A 24,115-nucleotide genomic window follows, 5' to 3' on the forward strand; every position below is an offset into this window, starting at 1 on the left:
GTATGAGATCCATTAGCTGCATGTAGCAATTTAAAATTAAATTAATTAAAATTTAATACAATTAAAAGTTCAGTCCTTCAGTCACACTAGCCATATATCAAGAGCTCTGTAGCCTCATGTGACTAGTAGCTACCGCATTGGACAAGACATTGTATTGGACATTTTTGTTTTGAGACGGAGTCTCACTCTTGTCACTAGGCTAGAGTGCAGTGGCACGATCTCGGCTCACTGCAACCTCCACCTCCTGGGTTCAAGCGATTCTCCTGCCTCAGCCTCCCGAGTAGCTGGGACTACAGGTGTGTACCACCATGCCCGGCTAATTTTTGTCTTTTTAGTAGAGACAGGGTTTCACCATGTTGGCCAGGATGGTCTCGATCTCTTGACCTCGTGATCTGCCTGCCTCAGCCGCCCTAAGTGCTGGGATTACAGGCGTGAGCCACCGCGCCCAGCCTGGACATTTCTTTTATCACAGAAAATTTTATTGGCTAGCACTGTCCTAAATAAAATTATGTATTTTCTTTCCTTTTTCTCCCATCAGACTAAAGCTGGTTTATATTAATGCATAATTAACTTTGATATTTGAAAGTAAAAAACTTGAAAGGCTTACTAGAGTAATATTCTTTTGCTTTTTACATAATTAAAAAGACAGTGCCACTCTTTCATAATGATCTGCCTGAGTGCCATTATTTTATAAGATTTTTCAAGAAGTGGTGACTGAATCAAAGCACTGTTATGGCTTGTATTTATCCCCTTCTACTGAACTCTTGAGTCTCAAGGTTATTTCTCCTCTCTCTGTAAGCATGTCTGGAAGGCCCAAAATGTTATAACAAAATTTCCAATTTAAAAAGTTAGTGGCGGGGCACGGTGGCTCACGCCTGTAATCCCAGCACTTTGGGAGGCTGAGGGGGGTGGATCACCTGAGGTCAGGAGTTCCAGACCAGCCTGGCCAACATGGAGAAACTCTGTCTCTGATAAAAATACAAAATTAGCCAGATTTGGTAGCGCATGCTTGTAATCCCAACTCCTCAGGAGGCTGAGGCAGGAGAATTGCTTGAATCCAGGAGTTGGAGTTGGCAGTGAGCCAAGATCACGCCATTGCACTCTAGCCTGGGCAACAAAAGTGAAACTCTGTCTCAAAAAATAAATAAATAAATTAGCTTTGTTTCATACATTTTTAAGGAAATCATCATAGATCTCTAAAGTTGCAAGAGAGGGAAAATCCTCAAAAGTAATTATTTTACTGTAGGGCTACTTCTCTGAGAACCTATCAATTAGGCATAAAAGCTAAAGGTTAGTTTTTACTGCTTTGTGTTTTTTTGTTTGTTTATTTGTTTGTTTTTTTTTTTTTTTGAGGCGGAGTCTTGCTCTTGTCATCCAGGCTGGAGGCAATGGCATGATCTCAGCTCACTGCAACCTCTGCCTCTTGGGTTCAAGTGATTCTTCTGTCTCAGCCTCCTGAGTAGCTGGGATTACAGGCACCCGCCTCTGTGCCCAGCTAATTTTTGTATTTTTAGTAGAGATAGGGTTTTGCCATGTTGGCCAGGCTGGTCTCAAACTCCTGACCTTGTGATCCACTCGCCTTGGCCTCCCAACGTGCTGGGATTACAGGAGTGAGCCACCATGCCTCCTGCTTTGTGTTTTAACAGAGTAAGAAAATAGACTTTTCCATTGCTCTAGTTTCAATCTTACTATAGGTAGGACTTTTTCAGATAAATTGTTATGATTAATTTCCGGAAAAGGATAGTATGGATGATTTCAGGTAAGTTACAGGCATAATTTCAGGAAATAAAAAATGTTTTTATTGTGATAGAGCATCCCAAACACCTTTAGAATCTACCTCTTTTTCCTTTTCCCCCCATTATTTGTTTCAGGCCTTTAACATCTCTCATATACACTAGTATTTCTTGCCTCTGGCCTTGCCCTCTCTTCTGTCTTCACACTGTTTTTTTCTTTACACAGCTCTTTTCACAGCCCCCTCAATTAGAGTACAGATTGGATTGTGTGTCTCCCTGCTACCCACAGAATAAAAATTCAAATGTGATGATTTTGGTCTTTTGTTTTATTATAAAATATTCAAACATGGAAGTATATACAGTAGAAAATAAGTTTTCTCCCTGATTTGATTTGTATTAGTACCATCTCTAGTATTTAACCCCCACTATTAAATTTGACTGGCTTAAAAAAAAATACCATCTCTGAAGATAACTACTTAGAAGTTGGTTATATGTTTTTCCAGACTTCCCAATGTTTATTTATATATAAACATAAATAACTTTAGGCCAGGCGTGTTGGCTCACGCCTGTAATCCCAACACTTAGGGAGGCCGAGGCAGGTGGATCATGAGGTCAGGAGATCAAGACCATCTTGGCTAACACGGTGAAACCCCGTCTCTACTAAAAATACAGAAAATTAGCCAGGCGCCTGTAGTCCCAGCTACTCGGGAGGCTGAGGCAGGAGAATGGAGTGAACCCGGGAAGTAGAGCTTGTAGTGAGCTGAGTTCCGCGCCACTGCACTCCAGCTTGGGTGACAGAGCGAGACTCCGTCTCAAAAAAAAAAATAAAAAAAAATTTTAGAGAAATCAAATTATACCATATATAATGTTTTTACTTATTTTGCCTGGTTTTATGATCTATACTCATTGATTTTTTTTTGTTTTTAATTTTTAATTTTTCCATATTTTATGGTAGGATGTCTGAAATATAAATATATTCTTATATCTCTTATATCTGAGATATAAATATATATGTGAAATATATTCTACCAGATTTTATGGTAGGATACCTGAAATATACTTTTATGGTAGGATAGCTGATATATGAATATATTCCCAGATTTTATGGTAGGATATCTGAAATATAAATATAAATATATTCCTATAAGAATATATTTATATTTCAGGTATATATGCAAGTACCTTAGCATTGTGGTGACTTATAATAGGTGCTCAGTCAATGTTTGTTTCCATTCTTCTTGGACATATATGAGAAGGGCCACATAAGATTATTAACTATTTATTTATGTTTTTGAGTAGTGAAACTCTAAAGACTCACAGTCTGAGGATTCATGGAGTTGTTCACATCCATGAACAACCATGTTATGAATCTTTTAGTTATAAAGCAAACCTTTCTCTGGAGCATGTTTGTGTTTTCTCATTTAGGTTTATAAATTGCTCTGAGACTAGCAGGATTGCTGTTTAAGAGTCTTGTGAGGTAGGCTGCCCGATTATTTTAGGTGCTTCCAGTAAGAGCGGATATTTTTTACTGGTGAATAGGAGACCACATTATAATTTGTCCTTTTTACTGAGAGTGCATAGTATATTGTATACTGTAAACTTGTGTAGTATGTGAAAACTTTTTACATGGGAGTCTTGGAACAAAGTCATAGATATCTAACTCGTTTGCTAACTCTGAGGATGTGGAGGATGGATATGGACATAGGAAGTTCAACATGTGTATCATGGAGTGGGATATGTAGGTGTGTAATCTGTGATGCAATTTCAGATCTGAGAGTTTCTAGTGGTTCTAGAGAAGAGAATAGGATGGATCTGGAGCTGTTGTTAATTATTTGTAAAGTCTTGTTTTGAAGTGTGATTGCTTTTTACTCTTCAGCATCTCCTTTGGAAATCTTATCCCTCTACTTTCCTGCAGGGAGTTTGTGGATCTCTGTTTTGGGTTGATCAGTAAAGAGGATGCAGTTGGGGCCTCAACTTCTTTTCTCATTGAGGAAAGAGTGAGGGGTGCTGCTGAGAGAAGTGCTTCTACAGTAGCCATATTTGAAGCTTTGCTTAGAGATAATGCTGGAGTGTACACAAATTGCCTTCAAGATTCCAGTAGTTTGTGATTTACGAATTTGTTTGAGCAGTTAACATGGGTATATTCAGTTTGTTTATCTTTGTTAGCAGTGTGTGTTCCCAATGGAAAACAGCTTGAGAAAGAGTTGCTAGAGTATAGAATTGTAAGTGCTTCCCTAGCGTGTTCTTGGACTTCAGATTGTTCACCCTTTTTTTTTTTTTTTGTCTCTTCTTGGTTTGTTTGAACTTGAGCCCTTTGGTGTGACAAGTCACATACAGCTTTTCAGGATCTAAGTTTATGGTTACATAAGATTATTGTTTATATGTTTCAGAAGCTTTGCTCACTTGTTCATTCATTCCATAAATATTATTTGAAATGTTTACTGTAAGCAAGATTATGCAGGGCATGTTATTAGGTGGTAATTAGGGAAAGGGAAAAATGGAAATTATATTTTGCAGATACAACAAAGGCTGAAGAGGTGTGTGTGTGTTTTAGATACACACACATCTGTATATACACAGACACGATCCACAGTTCTGTAGGAATAACTTCCTAAACATCTTTAGAATCTGTCTCTTTTTCCTGTTCCCACTGTTATTTCTTTGTTTCAGGCCCTTAACATCTCTAATATACACTAGTATTTCTGTCTTCACACTGTTTTTTTCTTTACGCGGCTCTTTTCACAGCCGCTCCTGTAGCACACAGATTGGAATTGTGTCTCCTTGTACCCACAGAATAAAACCCAATGTTCTTAATATGTAGTCTTAATACAGACTCTATAAATAGCCCCTTTATTAATCTCTCTTGAGTTACTCACTTTTAGGTTTCAGCTCCCTACTGAGACCCCAACTGGCTTTACCTTCTGTTCCCTCCTGGTTCTGCTTATCTTCCATTGCCCCTGTGGACCTGCTTTCTGTCATTGCCTTCCCTGCCCTCAGTCTCAGGAGCCTGAGACTGGCTTCTAGATGGGTTTGGACAATGGATGGCACTGGCAGGAGGAGAGTAGAGTTGCTGTGTTTATTTGCCTGGCTTCCTCCTGCAAGATCATGTCATGTTGGCTCTCCCAGAGGCCATGGCTCGTATCATGGGGCCCTCTTTGTCTTTTCAAGTCTGTAGATGATAGCAGCTTCAGGAGGTTGCACTATCTTTTGACTGTGCCCACACCCTTCACACCTTGTAAATAGTCCCTTTCTTAAACTCTCCTTAAATTACCCAGTTTGAGGGTGCTATCTGTTTCCTGCTGGGATCCTGATGGCTGTGTTGCCCAAACCTAAATGTCAGTCATGCTTGCAGTTACAGCTGTGTTATTTTCCTGTAGTACTGATTTCCCTCTTTTATTAAAAGTTCTGTGGTGGCTGGGCATGGTGGTTTATATGTGTAATCCCAGCACTTTGGGAGGCTGAGGCAGGAGGATTGCTTGAGTCCAGGAGTTTGAGACCAGCCTAGGAAACATAGTGAGACTCTGTCCCTACCAAAAAAAAAATAAAGCCAGGAATGGTAGCACATGCCTGTAGTCACAGCTACTTGGGAGGCTGAGGTGAGAGGATTGCCTGAGCCCAAGAGTTCAAGGTTACAATGAACTATGATCATGCCACTGGACTCCATCCACCCTAGGTGACAGAGTAAGACCCAGTCTCTTAAAAAAAATTTCTTTGAGGTCTTTTTCATTCTTCCCCTCTTTCAGTCTTTTTTCCTTTCTTCTTTCCTGGCATTGCAGCTGCCATATTATGGCAATGTAAATGTTTGAATGAATAAGGAGGGGATGGACATCTGAGTTTCTCTGTTGTGTAGCATAATATTCATTTAAATGTCTGAAATGAGATCTTTAGAGAAAATTGAGGGAGTGAGTACACGAATCAGTGTAGTCACTTTAATAACTTGATTTTTATTTCATTCTTTTCAAAATAAATTTAGTACTTCTTTACCTTCTACATATTAGGGATTAACATTGATTTACTTTAGTCTTTCTCTTTGTAAAATGCATTTTAGATTTATTCCATTGGAATATTTTGTAATAGCACATATTTGAGGAAGTATATATGACATATATTTAATAAAATGGAAGAGATTTCAATTATCACTGAATTGAGGAGAATATGGGAACATCTGTTTACATCTATCCAGGTATTCATGTGTCTGTTTTCCTCAACATGTCACAGGAGTAGTGCACTAAGAGCAGACATACATGCCTAACAGTTGTGTTTAGCAAGATCAAAATATGTATGTGCCCTGATAGGAAACAGATGGCATATTCAAGCTGGATAATTTGAAGAGGATTAAATGAAACAAGTATTCACAAATAAGTGGGCAGAGTTTAGAAAATCAACAAGAGATATTGTAGTATCCTGGGCTAGCAACAGAGAGGATGGGAATATTCCCCATAGACCTGAAGTGCAAAGAGAAGGAGTGCTACCTCAAAAGAAAGCTGTGTGGAGAAGGCTGCCTGATAGCAGCTGTAGTCCCAGGTAGAGGGTGAGCCACCACGCCCGGCGGTTATTACATAGTTTTAAAAGTGACTCCTCTTAAGGAAATTTTAATTAAGAGAAAAATATCCTAGAACTATGATTAGGGTCAGAACAGTATCTATATTCTTTAGGTATTAAGGAAAAAGTGTATCTGTCCTAAGAAAGTGTTTATAAAGAGAAGAATCTTCTTAGAACACTAACTCTAACACAGAACTCTCATCACTACTCTAAAAAATTAACATTAAAAATAATCTTGGCCAGGTATGGTGGCTCATGTCTGTAATCCCAGCACTTTGGGAGGCCGAGGCAGGTGGATCACTTGAGGGCAGGAGTTCAAGATGAGCCTGGCCAACATGGTGAAAACTCGTCTTTACTGAAACTACAAAAATTAGCCGGGCTTGGTGGCATGTGCCTGTGGTCCCAGCTAATCAGGAGGCTGAAGTCGGATAATCAGTTGAAACTGGGAGGCGGAGGTTGCAGTGAGCCAAGATCGCACCTCTGCACTACTCCAGCCTGGGCGACAGAGCAAGACTCTGTCTCAAAACAAGAACAAAAACAAAAACAAAACAAAACAAAAATGATCTCAGTAGCAGATAAAGACTATTCCATTGCTTTTTGGAATAGTGATATCTGTTTACTCTGGAGGGACGGACATGCCTCTGTGTGTGTGTGTGTGTAATACATATGAACAATAGGGGACATAATTTTGACATAGTTAACTTGAAGAAAGGGATGCTTAGACAATGACAACCCAATATTGAACAATGCTCAATACTAAGTTTCTTTATGAAGATACCATTGTTGTATTAGTGGAGATGGTATAATATATTCTCAGTAAAGACCTCAGCCTTTACCCAGTTCTCATGCTCCTTGATGTCTTAGCATTTGATATATTAGATTTGTCATGTACTAGATACTCTGAGCTTTGGTTTTTGTATCACAACATCGTCCTACTTCTCTATTGTTCATTCATTCTTTTGTTTAAAGAATGGCCAGACTATGCTGCTGAACAAGACAGACACAGCCCTTGCCCCTTGGAGCCTGTGAGCATCCTTTCTTCCTCTCCTCCTAAAGCCTCTTTTCACGTTTTCTCTGTGGATATTAGTCCTTAGCTGATTGCTTTGTCTCTTTAGTCTTGATTTGCCTTCTGTAAGAACTGTTTTATTCTCCTAGCTTAAGTTGCAAATTCTAATGCCAACAACTTACACATCTTTCTCTACTTCTGATCTTTACCCTGAATTTTATTCACTTAGCCATTTAATAAATTTTTTTTTTTTTTTTTTTGAGACAGAGTTTTGTTTTTGTTGCCCAGGCTGGAGTGCAATGGCGCCATCTCAGCTCACCACAACCTCCGCCTCCCGGGTTCAAGCGATTCTTCTGCCTCAGCCTCCTGAGTAGCTGGGATTTTGGGCGCCCGCCACCATGCCCAGCTAATTTTTTTTTTTTTTTTTTGTATTTTTTTTAGTAGAGACAGGGTTTCGCCATGTCGGCCAGGCTAGTCTTGAACTCCTGACCTCATGATCTGCCAGCCTTTGCCTCCCAGAGTGCTGGGATTATAGGCGTGAGCCACCGCGCCTGGCCAATAAATTTTTGTTCGGATCTGTGTGCCTGGTACAAAGGACACAAAAATGATAAAGGTAGCCTTTGCCCTCAGAGTTGCTGACACACACATAAAAAGTTAAAGTACAGTGTGATAGACATATGTACATGGTGCCATGGGACAGATAAGAAGGGAGTACCTGGCTTGGACTTGAAGGAGAAATGAGAGCAACTATCTGCAGTAGAAGGCTGAGCATTTCAAATCCCTATGAAACCTAGGGTTTTGAAAACAGTATGTTTCGGCAACAGCAAGTGGTTCAGTGTGATTGGAGCCTTAAGGGGATGGTGGAAGATGAGGCTGAGCATTTAGGGAGGCGCCAGATTGCCCCAAAGGCAGTACTCTCAATGCTAAACTAATATTCTTCCACCATAAATGAGCTCTCCCTGGCAACTTCTCATTTCTATCAATGGAACTTTCATTCTTCATATGTCCAAACCCTGAAGTGCCATCTTCAGGTCTGCCTCAGCATTTGTGATCAGTGCTCAAGTTTTGTATCATTTCTATATTCAAAACATTCTTCTGTGCATCCTATTTTGTTTCCACTATCTACACACTACTTATCACCTAATTAGTAGATTATTTCAAAACTGTAAGTATTTGTGTTTCTTCTTGCTGTCTCCCTTTTTTTTTTTCCTGGAAGTTAACTTCTAAAATTCCTCGTTTTACCATGTTGTTGACCCTGAGCAAAAGAGGACAGTGATATTTTATTTCCTACAAACTTACATCCTTTCCAAATGTTTTAAACCCATAATCCTTTTTCTTTCTTTGGAGTTGGGAGTCTTGCTTTGCACCCATGTTGGAATGCAGTGGCATAATCATGGCTCACCGTAGCCTTGAATTCTTGGGCTCAAGTGATCCTTCTGCCTCAGCATCCCAAATATGTGGACTATAGGTGTGTACCACTATGCCCAGCTATTTTTTTTTTTTTTTTTTTTTGAGATGGAGTCTTGCTCTGTGGCCCAGGCTGGAGTACAGTGGCGCGATCTCAGCTCACTGCAACCTCTGCCTCCCAGGTTCAAGTGATTCTCCTGCCTCAGCCTTCCGAGTAGCTGGGACTACAGCCACCACGCCCAGCTAATTTTTTGGATTTTTAGTATAGACGGGGTTTCACCGTGTTAGCCAGGATGGTCTTGATCTCCTGACCTCGTGATCCACCCGCCTCGGCTTGCCAAAGTGCTGGGATTACAAGCATGAGCCACCTCACCCAGCCACCCAGCTAATTTTTAAAAATATTTTTTAGAGACAAGGTCTTGCTGTGTTGCCCAGAATGGTCTTGAACTTCTGGCCTCAAGTGATCCTCCCACCTCAGCCTCCCGAGTCACTGGGATTACAGGTGTTAGTCATCATGCCTGACTCCTATAATCTTTTAATAAACACAAAAATCTCAAGCACTGTTATTCCCATGAAAACCATAGAATTGCAGAATTCAGAGGTAATATATAGCAAATAATACATTGTTCCATTAACTTTCAGTTATGGAACTGAAAGTTCTTTTTTTTTTTTTTTTTTGAGACAGGATCTTGTCCTGTTGCCCAGGCTGGGGTGCAGTGGTGTGAACATGGCTTACTGAAGCCTTTACCTCTCGGGCTCAAGGGATCCTCCTGCCTCACCCTCCTGAGTAGCTGGGACTACAGGCACATGCCACCATGCCCAGCCAATTAAAAAATTTCTTTTGTAGAGACGAGGTCTCAATATGTTGCCCAGGCTAGTCTTGAACTCCTGAACTCAAGGGGTCCTCCTGCCTCAGCCTTTCAACATGTTGGGTTTATAGGTGTGACCCACCTATACTCAGCCTACTTTGAGTTCTTATTGTGAACACAACATGTATTATACTGAGTGAGGTTTTTAAAGGACAGGTTCCCCTTCTCCCAATCATATCTTCCTTGCTGCAGTTATAACCTGTTAACCTAGCCAGATTACTTGTCTCCACGGGAGGCTGTATATTCCCTAACTCTGGAAGAGTTGTGTTGGAATCCTGGTTCCACCACTTCCTAGTTTCAGCAATGTTCCTCATTTCTCTAAGCTTCAACAACGTTACATGAAAAAAGCAGGTAGTGATAATACCTACTTCACAGAGGTGAGGTAAGGATTGAGTTAATCTATGTGGCCTAATTCCCCGCATGTGCAAGCATGCAATACATGTTGGCTACAAAATGTGTGTACCTTGAAAACTTCTTGCTCATTCCCTTTGTGCTCTTGTTGATGCAATTCTCATGCTTCCCTGCCTCCCTCTACCACTAAATGGTCTGCCTCCCTGAGCTCCTCCCTATTGCTTGTGTTTTACCTGTCATTTCACGTTCAACTCAGTTGCCTCTTCTTTAATAGTCTTTTCTAACTCCTCAAGTCTGTGTTGACCTCTGAATTCCTATAGGTCCTTCTATGCCATTTTAGTAATTATATTCCTATTTTTATGGCATATTTCTGCCTTTTATGGTATTTCTTCTTAACTTTACATGCAATAAAAGAGTTGTGGAATTACCGTCTCAATCAAGATACAGAACAGTTTCATCATTTTCCCCAAAAAATCTACCTTGGGATTTCTTTTTAAACAATTTACTGGGTATACATTCTTTTTCTACAAATACAATTTAGATTCTTGAATTTAGTATTTGTTTTATACAAATTTGTCTTCCCTAAGTATGGCTTAGTATTGTGCATATGGTGAGTGAGTAGATGCTTGAATGTTTGAATTGTATAAAACAAAGCCTAAAAGCATGGTAAATTTGAATATCTTAAGAAGCCACTAATTTAAATTATTTAACTTTGGTCTTTCAGGGTCATTTTATTTAGGTGCAAAATTTCAACTGAAAATTATTTCGGTGTAACTTGTTAAAAGTGGTTTTGGAGCCTTGCCAGGGCTAATAAAACCAGGTGTTTGTTTGTCTTTGGAAAATAAAAGGCTTTTTCTTTCTATTTTTATTACTGAATATATACTTGTGGTTTCTGTCGTTTTCTTTCTCTTTTTCTTTTCTTTTCTCTTTTTTCCTGAGATGGAGTCTTGCTCTGTTGGCCAGGCTGGAGTGCAGTGGCGCAATCTTGACTCGCTGCAACCTCTGCCCCCTGGGTTCAAGCGATTCTCCTGCTTCAGTCTGCCTAGTAGCTGGGACTACAGGTGTACACCACCATGCCTGGCTAATTTTTGTGTTTTTAGTAGAGACAGGGTTTCACCATATTGGCCAGGCTTGTCTTGAACTCTTCATGTCAAGTGATCTGCCCATCTTGGCCTCCCAAAGTGCTGGGATTATAGGCATGAGCCACCTAAATTTTTACGTTTCTTCTCCTGGATGACATTTGGTTGTTATGATATTAATTACTGAATTTATTTATGGAATTTTGCCTTTTTTCTTAAACACAGTTTAATGTAAAGCAATTCAATTAAAAATGAATTAACTACAGAATGCAAAATGGAAAACCTTCCTGTTTTCTCAGCTTTATTTTTCCATGGGCCAATTTTGCTCTCCTCCTTGTGGAAGTCTCTTTTATTGATTATTTCTAAAATCGGAGGTCAATGCAAGTAATAGTATTTATACTTGGAAAAAGGTGGGGCTGATATGGACAAGCAAATGATGCTGCATGATTTTCTTAATCTTTGCCCTTGGGTATAATGGAGATCCATCTCCAGAGAGGGCAAAATATGGCTAGGATTTGCATCCCATTCAGTAGACTTCCTAATGAAGTGAATTGAATTTAATCATGTGTGTCTTTTTTTTCCCTTCCCCAACAGCTTCCATGCCTATGGCTGTTCTAAAATTGGGCCAAATATATCCATTTCAGAGAGGCTTTTTCTGTAAAGACAACAGCATCAACTATCCGTACCATGACAGTACCGTCACATCCACTGTCCTCATCCTAGTGGGGGTTGGCTTGCCCATTTCCTCTGTAAGTAAATTAATAAGTAGGTAGTGATGGGTTTGTTGTGCTGGAGGTTGGATGAAGTATGGAGTTGGGGCGGGGGTAAATCCACAGTACTGTCTTCACCAGTGTTGATATGGTGAATGATTGCTTGAGGAATATACCCACCGTTTTAGTCCAGAGGCAGTGTTTCTCCAGTTAAAGGTGGATGTTACCCAGAACAACTTGATGTCATTCTGAAGAATGATAGAATGATTATTTTTGAATAGGAGAGTCTTTTTGAGTCATTGGACCAAATCCTCTCAGTAAACAAACGAAGAAACTTAGGTCCAGACACTTGTTAAAGCCCAGTAAGCTATTGTATGGCAGAGCTGAAACTAAGATTGTGCTTGTATTATCATACTGTTAAGTGGAAATTGAGGCCATGAAAAAGGAAAACGTTTGCATATTAAATTTGAGAAAACAAACTCAGCAGAAAGACCACAAATATATATGCTAAATAAAATTATCAGAATACATTAAGATATGTCACTATTGGCCGGGTGTGGTGGCTCACGCCTGTAATCCCAGCACTTTGGGAGGCTGAGGTGGGTGGATCACCTGAGGTCAGGAGTTCGAGACCAGCCTGACCAACATGGAGAAACCCAGTCTCTACTAAAAATAAAGAATTAGCCGGGTGTGGTGGTGCATGCCTGTAATCCCGGCCACTCGGGAGGCTGAGGCAGGAGAATTGCTTGAACCCGGGAGGTGGAGATTTCAGTGAGCCAAGATCATGCCATTGCACTCCAGCCTGGGCAACAAGAGCAAAACTCCATCTCAAAAAAAAACAAAACAAAACAAAACAAAAAAAACAAAAAAAAAAACGGAAAAGAAAAGTCACTATTTCTTACTTTGTACTGTCCTTCAGATAGTTCATCAGTTTGTAGGACAATATTGGGTTTCACTGTTTTAAATAATTAAAAATTTTCATTCTAGGTTAAGATTCACAAACTAGGTTAAGATTGCCACTTGGGATATTATGTCTACTTTCTTTACCCTTGGCTCTCATTCCTAAATCTTGCTATTGTCATTTATGTGACTTGGAAATAGAAGGGAAGGAGCAAGGTGAAGATTTACCTCCTTGAGTGTCTTGGCAGTGCAGCATATCACACCTTATTTCTCCTCTGGCCACCTGTGTTGTTACTTGCCTTTCCTAGATATATGACTTACAAAACTTTAGTGTCTCAGTAAACTCAGTAGCCTTGTTCTGCCTTAGGACTAGCTGGCTTTTCTCTCTCTATTTTGTCTCCAAATTGGCTAAGAATAGTAACCTAGTTGTTTGTTTTTCCAGTTTATATATCTGAGTTCATTTTGCCTTTTTGTCTGGTAGATTTTTTTCTAATGGGCTTCAGCTCAGTATTTTGAAGGCGAAGGGGTCCAGGATTTTATTATGTTCTAAGAGGTATAAGTATTAATATATTCTTACAATTCTAATTTGATTATAGCTACTTTTATGGGAGTAAAATTAGAGAAAAATCTAGCATTTAGTTTAAGGAGATACTTCTTTTTCTAAGAAATACATCCCACCATAACTGGTTACTTAAATTTTAGCTATTCAGCTTAGGAGAAACCGTGTGCAGGGAAGTACTGCCACTTGGATGACAATAGATGGTGTTACTGTACTATATGAAGTACTAAGTAGTTGTGGTAGCCATGATTCTGAGCAACTGTTGCCAGATAAAGTTTCATTTTTAAGAAAAACTTGCCCCTGTATTTGAGGAGATAATTGCTTGAAAGTGAATAAATTAATTGTAATAATAATACATATATATTTTTGAGATGTAGTTTTGCTCTTGTCGCCCATGCTGGAGTGCAATGGTGTAATCTTGGCTCACTGCAATGTCTGCCTCCCAGGTTCAGGTGATTTTCCTGCCTTAGCCTCCTGAGTAGCTGGGACTATAGGCATGTGCCGCCATGCCCAGCTAATTTTTGTATTTTTTAGTAGAGATGGGGTTTCTCCATGTTGGCCAGGCTGGTCTTGAACTCCTGACTTCAAGCAATCTACCCCGCCTCAGCTCGGGTTCAGGCGATTCTCCTGCCTCAGCCTCTCAAGTAGCTAGAATTACAGTTGCCTGTCACCACGTCCAGCTAATTTTTGTATTTTTAGTAGAAATGGGGTTTTGCTGTGTTGACCACCTGGCAACATGCCCCTGGCCCATAATCTTTTATTTAAAAAAAATTATTATAAAGTAGAAAGAGAAAATAAATAGCCCTTAGTTCTACTACCTGAAGACAACTACTGGTAGCATTTTGATGTTTTCTTTAGTTTGACAGGTTTTTTGTTGTTGTTGTTTGTTTGTTTGTTTTTCTATTTTTATTTTTTTGAGATGGAGTCTCACTCTGTTGCCCGGGCTGGAGTGCAGTGGCACAGTCTTGACTCAGTGTACCCTCCGCCTCCCAGGTACAAGCAATTCTCCTGCCTTGACCTCCCAAGTAGCTGGGACTACAGGCAACGCACCACCACACCTGGCTAATTTTTGTATTTTTAGTAGAGACGGGGTTTTACATGTTGGCCAGGCTGGTCTCGAACCCCTGACCTCAGGTGATCCACCTGCCTCGGCCTCCCAAAGTGCTGAGATTACAGGCGTGAGCCACTGCACCCAATCTAGTTTGACAGTTTTTATATCATTATGAGCACACCACAGATTTAGTTTTGTGCTTTGTTTTTTTGCTTATAACAATTTTTTTTTTAGTTATAGTATTATAATATCAAGCAGCTTAAATAGCAATAGGGCTAAATTTTTTTTTTAAGGAGTGGAAAAAGACTTAGTATCAATCTTTGTATCAATCTTAGTATCAAACTTTGACTAATTCCTGTGAGTTTGCTGTTAGAATTGACCTGGAAAAATATTTTAATGCCAATTATTTATTTATTTGTTTGTTTTGAGATGGAGTCTTGTCGTGTTGCCCAGGCTGGAGTTCAGTGGCATGATCTTGGCTCGCTGCAACTGCCGTGCAATACCACCACGCTCAGCTAATTTTTTGTATTTTTAATAGAGATAGGGTTTCACCATGTTGGTCAGGCTGGTCTGGAACTCCTGACCTCAGGTGATCCGCCAGCCTCGGCCTCCCAAAGTGCTGGGATTACAGGCGTGAGCCACCACGCCTGGCCTAATGCCAATTTATTTTTAATTAAAGAAGTAGTATTTGGCCAGTTTCTGGGCCTTAAATGTGCTTGAATGTGCAGGAAGGGATTCTTGCAAATTCTTAGGGTAGATTTGTTTGTTTTAATAGTTCGTGTATAACATCTGTTGTTATATGTAGAAAATAATTTATTTTCTATAAAATGAACTATTTATGCTTAACATAACTTTCATATAATATGCCATATAATTTGATCAGAAATAAGATTTGGGGTAATAGAAAATCTATATTTTAAAGCAGTGATTTATTTTTACAATGCGAGGTTCATAATCTTTTTAAGAAATATATTCTGGCCGGGCGCGGTGGCTCACGCTTGTAATCCCAGCACTTTGGGAGGCCGAGGCGGGCGGATCACAAGGTCGGGAGATCGAGACCACGGTGAAACCCCGTCTCTACTAAAAATACAAAAAATTAGCCGGGCGTGGTGGTGGGCGCCTGTAGTCCCAGCTACTCGGAGAGGCTGAGGCAGGAGCATGGCGTGAACCCGGGAGGCGGAGCTTGCAGTGATCCGAGATTGTGCCACTGCACTCCAGCCTGGGCAACAGAGCAAGACTCCGTCTCAAAAAAAAAAGAAATATATTCTTTACTGTTTCTTCTTTAGCTATCCAGAAAGGTGCCATATTCAGAAAACTATAGATTTCTGCATTATTTGGCTTTTACATTTTTTTTTTTGTTTTTTGGTTTTAATGATCCGTATTAGATTTGACACCAGACTTTTTTTTTCCATCATTTTTGGCTTTGTGTAGTTCTACCTTCTCCCTTGGTAATTCATTATACATTTACTTTTATAAATTCTTATATTTCTAGAAAAAGGTAAGACTTTTTGTGTGCAAACTTTCAGAGTAATGATAGTAACAATAAAGTTAGTATTAAATCTCAAACCATATGTTGCAATGAATAATATACTTTGTCTAAATTAAAAAATTTGTAGTTTCAGGATAGAAAACTTACCTATGTTTAATAGGCTATTTTAAATTGACTTGAGTACTGACTGTAAGTAGTTGCTTTTCTTAAGTGATGGTTACTGTATGGCATAACCTTTTAGCAAAAATTCTTAGTCTAAAATAACAGTATAGCCAATGCTTGTGACCAACTTATTAAACTTTTTCTAAAGAGTGATTGTATTATTCATGGTGACCTAAACTGGAAATGTACATGGATGTTTGTGAGAAGGGCTTAATCACTTTTTTTTTTTTTTGAGGTGGAGTCTCACTCTGTCGCCCAAGCTGGAGTGCAATGGTGCAATTTCGGCTCACTGCAACCTCCACCTCCTGGGTTCAAGCGATTCTCCTGCCTCAGCCTCCTAAGTAGCTGGGATTACAGGGGTGTGCCATCACACCTGGCTAATTTTTGTATTTTTAGTAGAGATGGGGTTTCACCATGTTGGTTAGGCTGGTTTCAAACTCCTGACCTCCTGATCTGCCCGCCTCGGCCTCCCAAAGTGTTGGGATTACAGGCGTGAGCCACCGCGCCTGACCAAGCCTTAATCACTTTATGTATTGTATTGTATTGTATTGTATTTTTTGAGATGGAGTCTGGCTCTGTTGCCCAGGCTGGAGTATAGTGGTGTGATCTCAGCTCACTACAACCTCCGCCTCCTGGGTTCAAGTGATTCTCCTGCCTCAGCCTTCCAAGTAGCTGGGACTACAGGCATTTGCCACCACAACTGGCTAATTTTTTGTATTTTTAGTAGAGATGGGGTTTCACCATGTTGGCCAGGCTGGTCTTGAACTCCTGACCTCAAGCAATCCGCCCACCTCGGCCTCCCAAAGTGCTGAGATTACAGGTGTGAGCCACCACACCCAGCCACTTTATATATTTTATAACTTAGTGAAAAACAGATGACTACCTCAAAGAAAAATGGGGAAAGGGCATGACTAGAAAGCTGTCAGTAGAAGAAAATTGCCGAGAAATATAAAGAAATGCTTTAACATTTAGCATTTCTTAAGACTAAGTCTTAAGAAATCAAAGTTCATATTAAAGCAACACTGAGAACACAGTTTGGCCTGTCACAGTAGCAAAGGTAAGAACTTCCCCAGCTTATCAAGCATAGAAAACAGGTGTTCTCATACACAAATCTGGCAGGGGTATAAATTGGCATTAAAAAGAGTATATTGTTGGACCTATAAATTATAGTGGAAAGAATTTATCCTGGAAATAAAAGTTTCATGTAGACAATTAGTTGCAAGACAGCTGATTACGGTACTTTTTATAGAAGAAAATTAGAAATAAGTAAGTTCAGCTGTAGGGGACTGTTTTATGATTTATTCTAGTGATGAAATACTATGATGTTCATTTCATAATTTTTGATAATGTTGACATAGAAAGATTTTTGTAATATATTGAGAGGGAGAAAAATAGTAATGGTTCTCTCTGAATAGTGGGATTATCAGTATATGAGATATTTTCATTTTATCTCTTATATTTTGTTTTTCCCCTCCCTCAAACATTGTTTTTTTCAAATAAGGAAGCCTGTTTTTATTTTTTAAAAACCCATGAGAAATTTTTCTGTTTTCATTTTCATATACCTGAAGTTTAAATGCCTTAACTATATACCCATTTGTACATAGTATTGTGGAAGCTTAACTGTTATGTGTGTGGATTTCGTCTGTTTCTAAGAAAGTGCCAAAAGCAAAAAAAAAAGATGAAAATAACTATGTTTTGAGATTTCACAGTAAATCAAACTTCACTCCTCGTCCTGTGGCTCAGCAACCTATGTAGCTGACTAGGCTTTTTAGAAGTGATTGGTTGTCTATGAACCTGAGTGGATCTACACATACCCATGTAACTCCTTGAATGTGGAAAGTTTGTCTCGCGTGTTGCAGCATGCTGTAATTCAATTCTGACACTAACCACCTGGAGTTAGCATGAGACTCCACGGATTTAAGGTCATTGTCCCCAGTAAGACTGCTTTCACTGTAGTTTTCAGGTGCAAATTTGAAGTTCCCCAGGCTGCAACTCTGGGGGTTCCTGTGACCCTGTCAGGTTCAGTAATTGGCTAAAACAACTCATAGAACTCAGGAAATCATTTTACTTATGATTATAGTTCTATTATAAAGAATCAGAATGAGCCAAATTAAGATACACAGTCAAAGTCTCAGGGTGGGGGACAGCCTGAATGTAGAGCTTTTCTGTCCTCTCCCAATGGCATCAAGATGTGTCACTTTCCTGGCACATCGATATGTTCACCAGCCAGGCAGCTCCTCCAACCTTCAGTGTCCATTGTTTTTATTAGAGTTTTATTATATAGTCATGATTGATTGAATCATTGGCCAAGCAATTGAACTTGATCTCTAGTTCCCCTCACCTCCCTGGAGGTTGAGCTGGTTTAAAGCCCTGTCCCTCTAATCACATGGTTAGTGTGACCAGCCCCCATCCTGAGTCATTCATTAGCATAAACCCAGGTGTGAACTAAGGGGCTCAAGAATAACAAAGACCTTCCTATTACTCAGGAGATTCTAAGGTTTTAGAGTCTCTCTTCCAGGGACAAAGGCCAGATTCTTTGTTGTAGACCCCAGTCTCTGTATTTTTTACTCTATAGCCTTGGTACCTGGAAAGTGTTTAAAGCACTCAAATGTTGGTTTGATACAATTTAATATTTTTTAAAAAAGTTTTCATTGTTTCCTTTCAATCTGCCAACCCAAGTTTACTTAGGAGTTGGAAACTTTCCATCTAATATGGGTTTCTATTGAAAAAAATTATTCTGATACTTGTTAAAATGGTAAGGAAAACTTTACTCAAGACTATTGCACCTAGTGCAGTAGTGGAGAGCTCAACTCTGACTATAACAAGGAGAAGGGGGTGGATTTACGGGTGAGGGGAACCAGTGGATGGAAAATCACAGGGGGATTTATGGGTAAGGGGAATAAGTGGATGGAAAATCACGAAGAGGAGACATCAAGGGTAGGAGATTCTTGTTAAGGCAGGCCAAAGATTTATATATCAAAGGTGGGGGATGAGGAATTTAATCATATATCAAGGGTGTTCAGATGTCAAGGACGAGGGGCTTCTTGCTTAGCTGACTTAGCAGGACTTTTGCTAAGACTGGGCCCGTCCTGTGCTTGCACACCACACAAGGACAGGCTGACATGAAAGGCCAAGGTTGAGGCCTAGTTGAGAAGAGGGTTCACAGCTGGTTAACTAATGTTTAGTCAACTAAAGAGCCTTTGTCACTGTCTATTAATGATAAACTTTATCTTAAGTGTGCATTTCATAGTGAGTTCGTAGCTCATTGTAGGAGAACATCTATGTAAACATATCTTAATATGCAAAAAAACTTTGTTCTAGGTTAATTCAGAAATATGCATTATTTAAAATTCCATTATATCTCCATTTAATAGACCAAGTATTGGTCTATTAAAATTCCTTTACTCTAGGATGTGGATTGTTATAGTTTTTGGTTGGAGATTTTTGCAAAGTCATTCTAAGTGTAAAAAATACAGAAATGGAAATAGCCTCTCAACCCAAAATTTCTAATAATGTAGTTTTTTTGTTTTTTGTTTTTTTTTTGAGACAGTCTGCCTTTGTCACCCAGGCTAGAGTGCAGTGGTACGATCTTGGCTCACTGCAACCTCTGCCTCCCAGGTTTAAGCAATTCTTGTGCCTCAGCTTCCCGAGTAGCTGGGATTACAGGCACGTGCCACCATGCCTGGCTAATTTTTGTATTCTTAATGGAGATGGGGTTTCACTGTGTTGGCCAGGCTGGTCTTGAACTCCTGGCCTCATGTGATCTGCCCACCTCGGCCTCCCCAAAGTGCTGGGATTACAGGCATGAGCCGCTGCACCTAGCCTCTAATAATGTACTTTGAATTATCCTTTTCAACTGATGTTGTTTGTGTGTTAGCATATCGAAAAATGTCTAGCTTTTGTATACCATTAAGCACTTGCATTTTTCTGGCATTGATTACTCAGATTTTCACTTATATTAAGTAGACAATATTCACAATTTTAAAGGATAAAATACGACTTTTTAAGAAATATTAAGAAATATTTTTTATTAATTTTGGTAGTCTAATTGCTCCTAAGTTAATTTTAAAAAATCACTTTTACTCCCTTTGTTAACACCTGGAGGAAATAACACAGGATACATTTTTTGGGTTGAATTGTTGTGGAATACCACATTTGTAAAGTTTGGGATTTGATAATGTTTTGGAAGATGAGGGAGATTATTTACTATAGATATGTGGATTTTCTGAAATTCTCTGTTTTTGGTACATTGTTTGAAAAAATAATATTTTTTTAGAGAGGCTGCCCACAAAGCAGGTAACTGAGGTGTGATTTTTATTATTTTGAATAGCTTACTTAAATGGTAATAAGAAATTGCTAGTCTTGAGGAAGAAAGAATGAGTGGGTTAATAAGTTTATTTTTATAAGGTGTAAAGTACTATATAAGTAAAGTGTTCTTATGGCAAAGTGGCTTTAGAATTTTACCCTGCATGGCAGAGGAGATTGGAGTTGGTTAGGTTTTATGGCATGGCACATCTCTCTTGCTGTCCGTTTCTTGTACTGGTGCAGGAAGCTGGTATCCAAACAGTCTATTGCTCACATTTGTTTGTCATTTCTCCCTTGTTTTCATGGGGACATAGGCGCTGTGCTGCCATTTCTTATTTTCACCTCTATAGGCAGTAAGACAATAATCTTCACTAGAGTAGAGATGGTCTGTATTGCTCACCATTGTAATCTTAGTGGCATATGGTAGGTGTTTAATAACTTGAGGTAGAAAATTTTATGAAAAACTACAAAATGTTAAATATAATAAGATTGTTGTTTATGTTTGATAATGACTACTACCATGAAAATTCAGCTTAACTCTGTGGAAACTGACCGTATTTCCGAGTCATCTCTTGCTGTCAGATACCTCATTAAAACAGTTTTTCGGGGGCAGGGGGGAAAAAAGGAGACTTATATTGAATGCATATCCTGACTGGAGATAAGTGTGTGTGTGTGTGTGTGTGTGTGTGTGTGTGTATACTATATATGATATATATATATCATAGATGTATATCTCCAAAGGGGGAAATATAAATATATATAATTTAAATATAATATTTAAATATAAATATAATATAATTATAAATATATTTTCCCCTTTGGATATATCTTATATAAATAAATATATATTTATAGATCTTATAAAAATATAAATATAAATATATATATGTCTTTCCCCCTTTGGAGATATCTTAAAGTATGGGGGAAATGCCTCTTAGAATTGTAGAAATATAGTACTGTGAAGATTGGTTTCTTAGGTTGGAAAAAAGTTTTATTTTCTTGTTTACTTATTCTCATGTGTAGCTGCATTTCCTATCCACAGCATTGTGGAAAGTACTGATTCTCAATTCTTATGAGCAATTTTATTAACAAAATAGTAATAGCTCCATTATTTGACAGTCTGGCTTATATGTCCGGGTTCTTCAGGCTTCTAGCCTCCATCCACATTCTTCTCTCCTTGTTCAGGCATTAAGAGAAGAATGTATTTCCTGAAATATTTCACAAGTAGACACAGTTCTTTCTATTCCATGGGTCTTTCGGTCTGCCTATGGGGCCTTTTTTTCTTCCAAACTATTGAGGTGGTACCTGATCTCAGTAAATCCCAAGGCGCCTGCCATCTGTGTGTCAGGATTTCTCAGACTGTTGCCAGCTGCTGTTATCCCCAAGGCAGTGTATCCCTTAGTGATTTGCTACTGTGGTCTCTCTGTGCATGCCACTCTCTCCTGGGCATCTGTTATGTGTTAGATTCGTACAATGGAATACTGTTCAGCAACAAAAAGGAACGATATATCCATGATGCTATATATAGGTGATCTTTAAAACATTATTTTGTGAAGGCATTTTTGTAATTTTCCCTAATATTAGAAGAGTTCCCTTCACATGTAAAAGAGTTTTTAACCAGTTTCCCGGATTTGCTGGATACCCCAGCACCAATATTTCTAACTAAAACTGTTAGTATTGGTATTATGGTTCCAAGATCCTGAGCATTTGTGCAAGAGGAAGTTAAAGAAGATGTGGTGGGACCATGTTCATATGTTGTCCTTTCCTGTCTCTAATAAAGGATGGCGAAGTGTTCTTGTGGTATTTGGTTTGTGGAAGCAATAAGTTACCATATCACATACTCTGTCTTGAACCATTATAAATATTTGCTGGTAAAATATAGAAAGTTGTGTTTATTTATGGCTGAGTATGAGTTTACTATGCAGAGAACCTGAGTCATGGGCTGACTAGTGAATGTATCAAAAAGCAGAATGTGGGAATGTAAAAGGGTGCAACCACTTTGGAAAACAGTTTGGCAATTTCTTAAAAAGTTAAGCATCAACTTACCGTATGACCTAGCAGTCCCACTTGTAGGTATCTACCCATTAGAAATGAAAACATATCTACAAAAATACTTGTATATTAATGTTCATAGGATTAATCATAATAGCACAAAACTGGAAGCAATCTAAATGTCCATTAACTGGTGAGTGGATAAACCAAATGTGGTGTATACATACAACTGAATACTATTCATTAATAAAAAGGAACAAAATGCATGCTGTAACACAGATGAACTTCAAAAACATTATGCTGAGTGATAAAAGCCACATATAAAGTACTACATATTGTGTAATTCCATTTATATGAAATGTCTAGAAAAGGCAAATGTATGTAGAGACAGATAGCAGATGAGTGGTTGCCTGGGTTTGTTAGTGGAAGCAGGGATTGAATGCAAATGGACTCAAGGGAATTTGGGGGATAATGAAAATGTTCTAAAACTAGATTGTGGTGATATTGCATAGCTATATAAATTTACCAAAACCATTGAATTTTATATGTACTTAGAATGGATGAATGTTATGGGATGTAAATTATACCTCAACTTAAAAAAAGGGAGAGTGAAAATGAATTTTGCCAGCTCAAGTAATAAGAGAAACAGTGTTTGACAAGGGTAGTCATTTGAGAAATGATGAAAGAGATTTAGAGATATAATCTTTCAGGTAAAAGGAAAAGGGTTTTAACTTGAATTGATAAACGAAGAAAGGGAACTCTTTCACTTTTGCCTTAAAATCTTCAGTAAATGTCAAAGTTAACATCAAGTATCTATTTAAATGTTTGCATTTCTCCACACTTTTGTACACTGTGTCTGGTGAAGTAAGTTGGTGGTGTGCACTAACCCTTTTGGAATAGTTTATCAAGGATTTAATGTTTGTATCTTTTAATTCCACATACATATATATCTTAAGGAAATAATTAGAAATGCAAACAAGAATTTGTATTCAGAAATGTTCACTATAGCATCACATAGGGTAATCAAAAAATTAAAAATAACCTACATGCTCTCAAAGTAGGAGGAATGGTTAAATTATAATTGTTTTTGCTTTGTCTCTCTTGGTTTCAAGGAGTAGAAATTCTAACTAGATTAAGTAAAATTGGGCTTTGTTGAAAAGGGTAAAAGGTGCTCTGATAACCCCAAACAGCAAGATCACTGAGGCCTTTTGGCAATGGGGAACCAGAGCTACTTTCCCATTTCACCCATTCAGGGACCAGGCTAGTCACTACTTCCTCCTCTGTAGACCTGCTTTGTTCTCAGCTTCTTCTTCAGCCAGTCTTCCTTGTACATGGCTCAATGTTGTTTGCCACCTTGGACTTACTCAGTTTTTGTTAAAATTCATATATTTCCAGAACAGGAATCTGAAAGAACTGTTCTTTTTGAGCCTTAGGTGGGTCAGTGAACAACCCGTGGTTTGGTCTTTTTCTTCATCCCCTTCCAGGGGTCTGTATTTAGGTTTAGATAGTGAAAATGAAATGGCACCCAATGACATTGATTCAATACATCTTGGCTGGGCACACTGGCTCACGCCTATAATCCCAGCACTTAGGGAGACTGAGGCGGGTGGATCACCTGAGGTCAGGAGTTTGAAACTAGCCTGGCCAACATGGTAAAACCCCATCTCTACTAATACAAAAAAATTAGCTGGGCACGGTGGTGCACACTTGTAATCTCAGCTACTCTGGAGGCCGAGGCAGGAGAATTGCTTGAACCCAGAAGGTGGAGGTTGCAGTGAGCCGAGATTGCACCATTGCACTCCAGCCTGGGCAACAGCAGCGAAACTCTGTCTCCAAAAAAAAAAAAAAAAAACCTCATAGGCTTATATGAGGAATGGCAAATATTGGCCATTATTTATTATCAATTTAAAAATATTTCTAAGGCCTTTGGTGGTGGCAACCTCTTTTCTTGATTCTCTCA

At 38.9% G+C, this 24,115-nt stretch overlaps 1 protein-coding gene across 2 annotated transcripts in view; it reads left to right on the forward strand.

Moving 5' to 3' along the window:
• PLPP1 (phospholipid phosphatase 1) overlaps positions 1 to 24,115 on the forward strand; it is a 112,256-nt gene that overhangs the window by 33,301 nt on the left and 54,840 nt on the right. Inside the window, exon 2 of one of the 2 annotated variants that reach the window (XM_055253164.2) lies at positions 11,582 to 11,736. The exons of the other annotated variant lie outside the window; for it this stretch is intronic. Coding sequence (XP_055109139.1) covers positions 11,582 to 11,736 — 155 coding nt within the window. The remainder of the gene's footprint in view (positions 1 to 11,581; positions 11,737 to 24,115) is intronic. 2 annotated transcript variants of the gene reach the window in all.

Source organism: Symphalangus syndactylus, chromosome 18 (genome assembly GCF_028878055.3).
Source record: "Symphalangus syndactylus isolate Jambi chromosome 18, NHGRI_mSymSyn1-v2.1_pri, whole genome shotgun sequence".
Lineage (NCBI taxonomy): Eukaryota > Metazoa > Chordata > Mammalia > Primates > Hylobatidae > Symphalangus > Symphalangus syndactylus.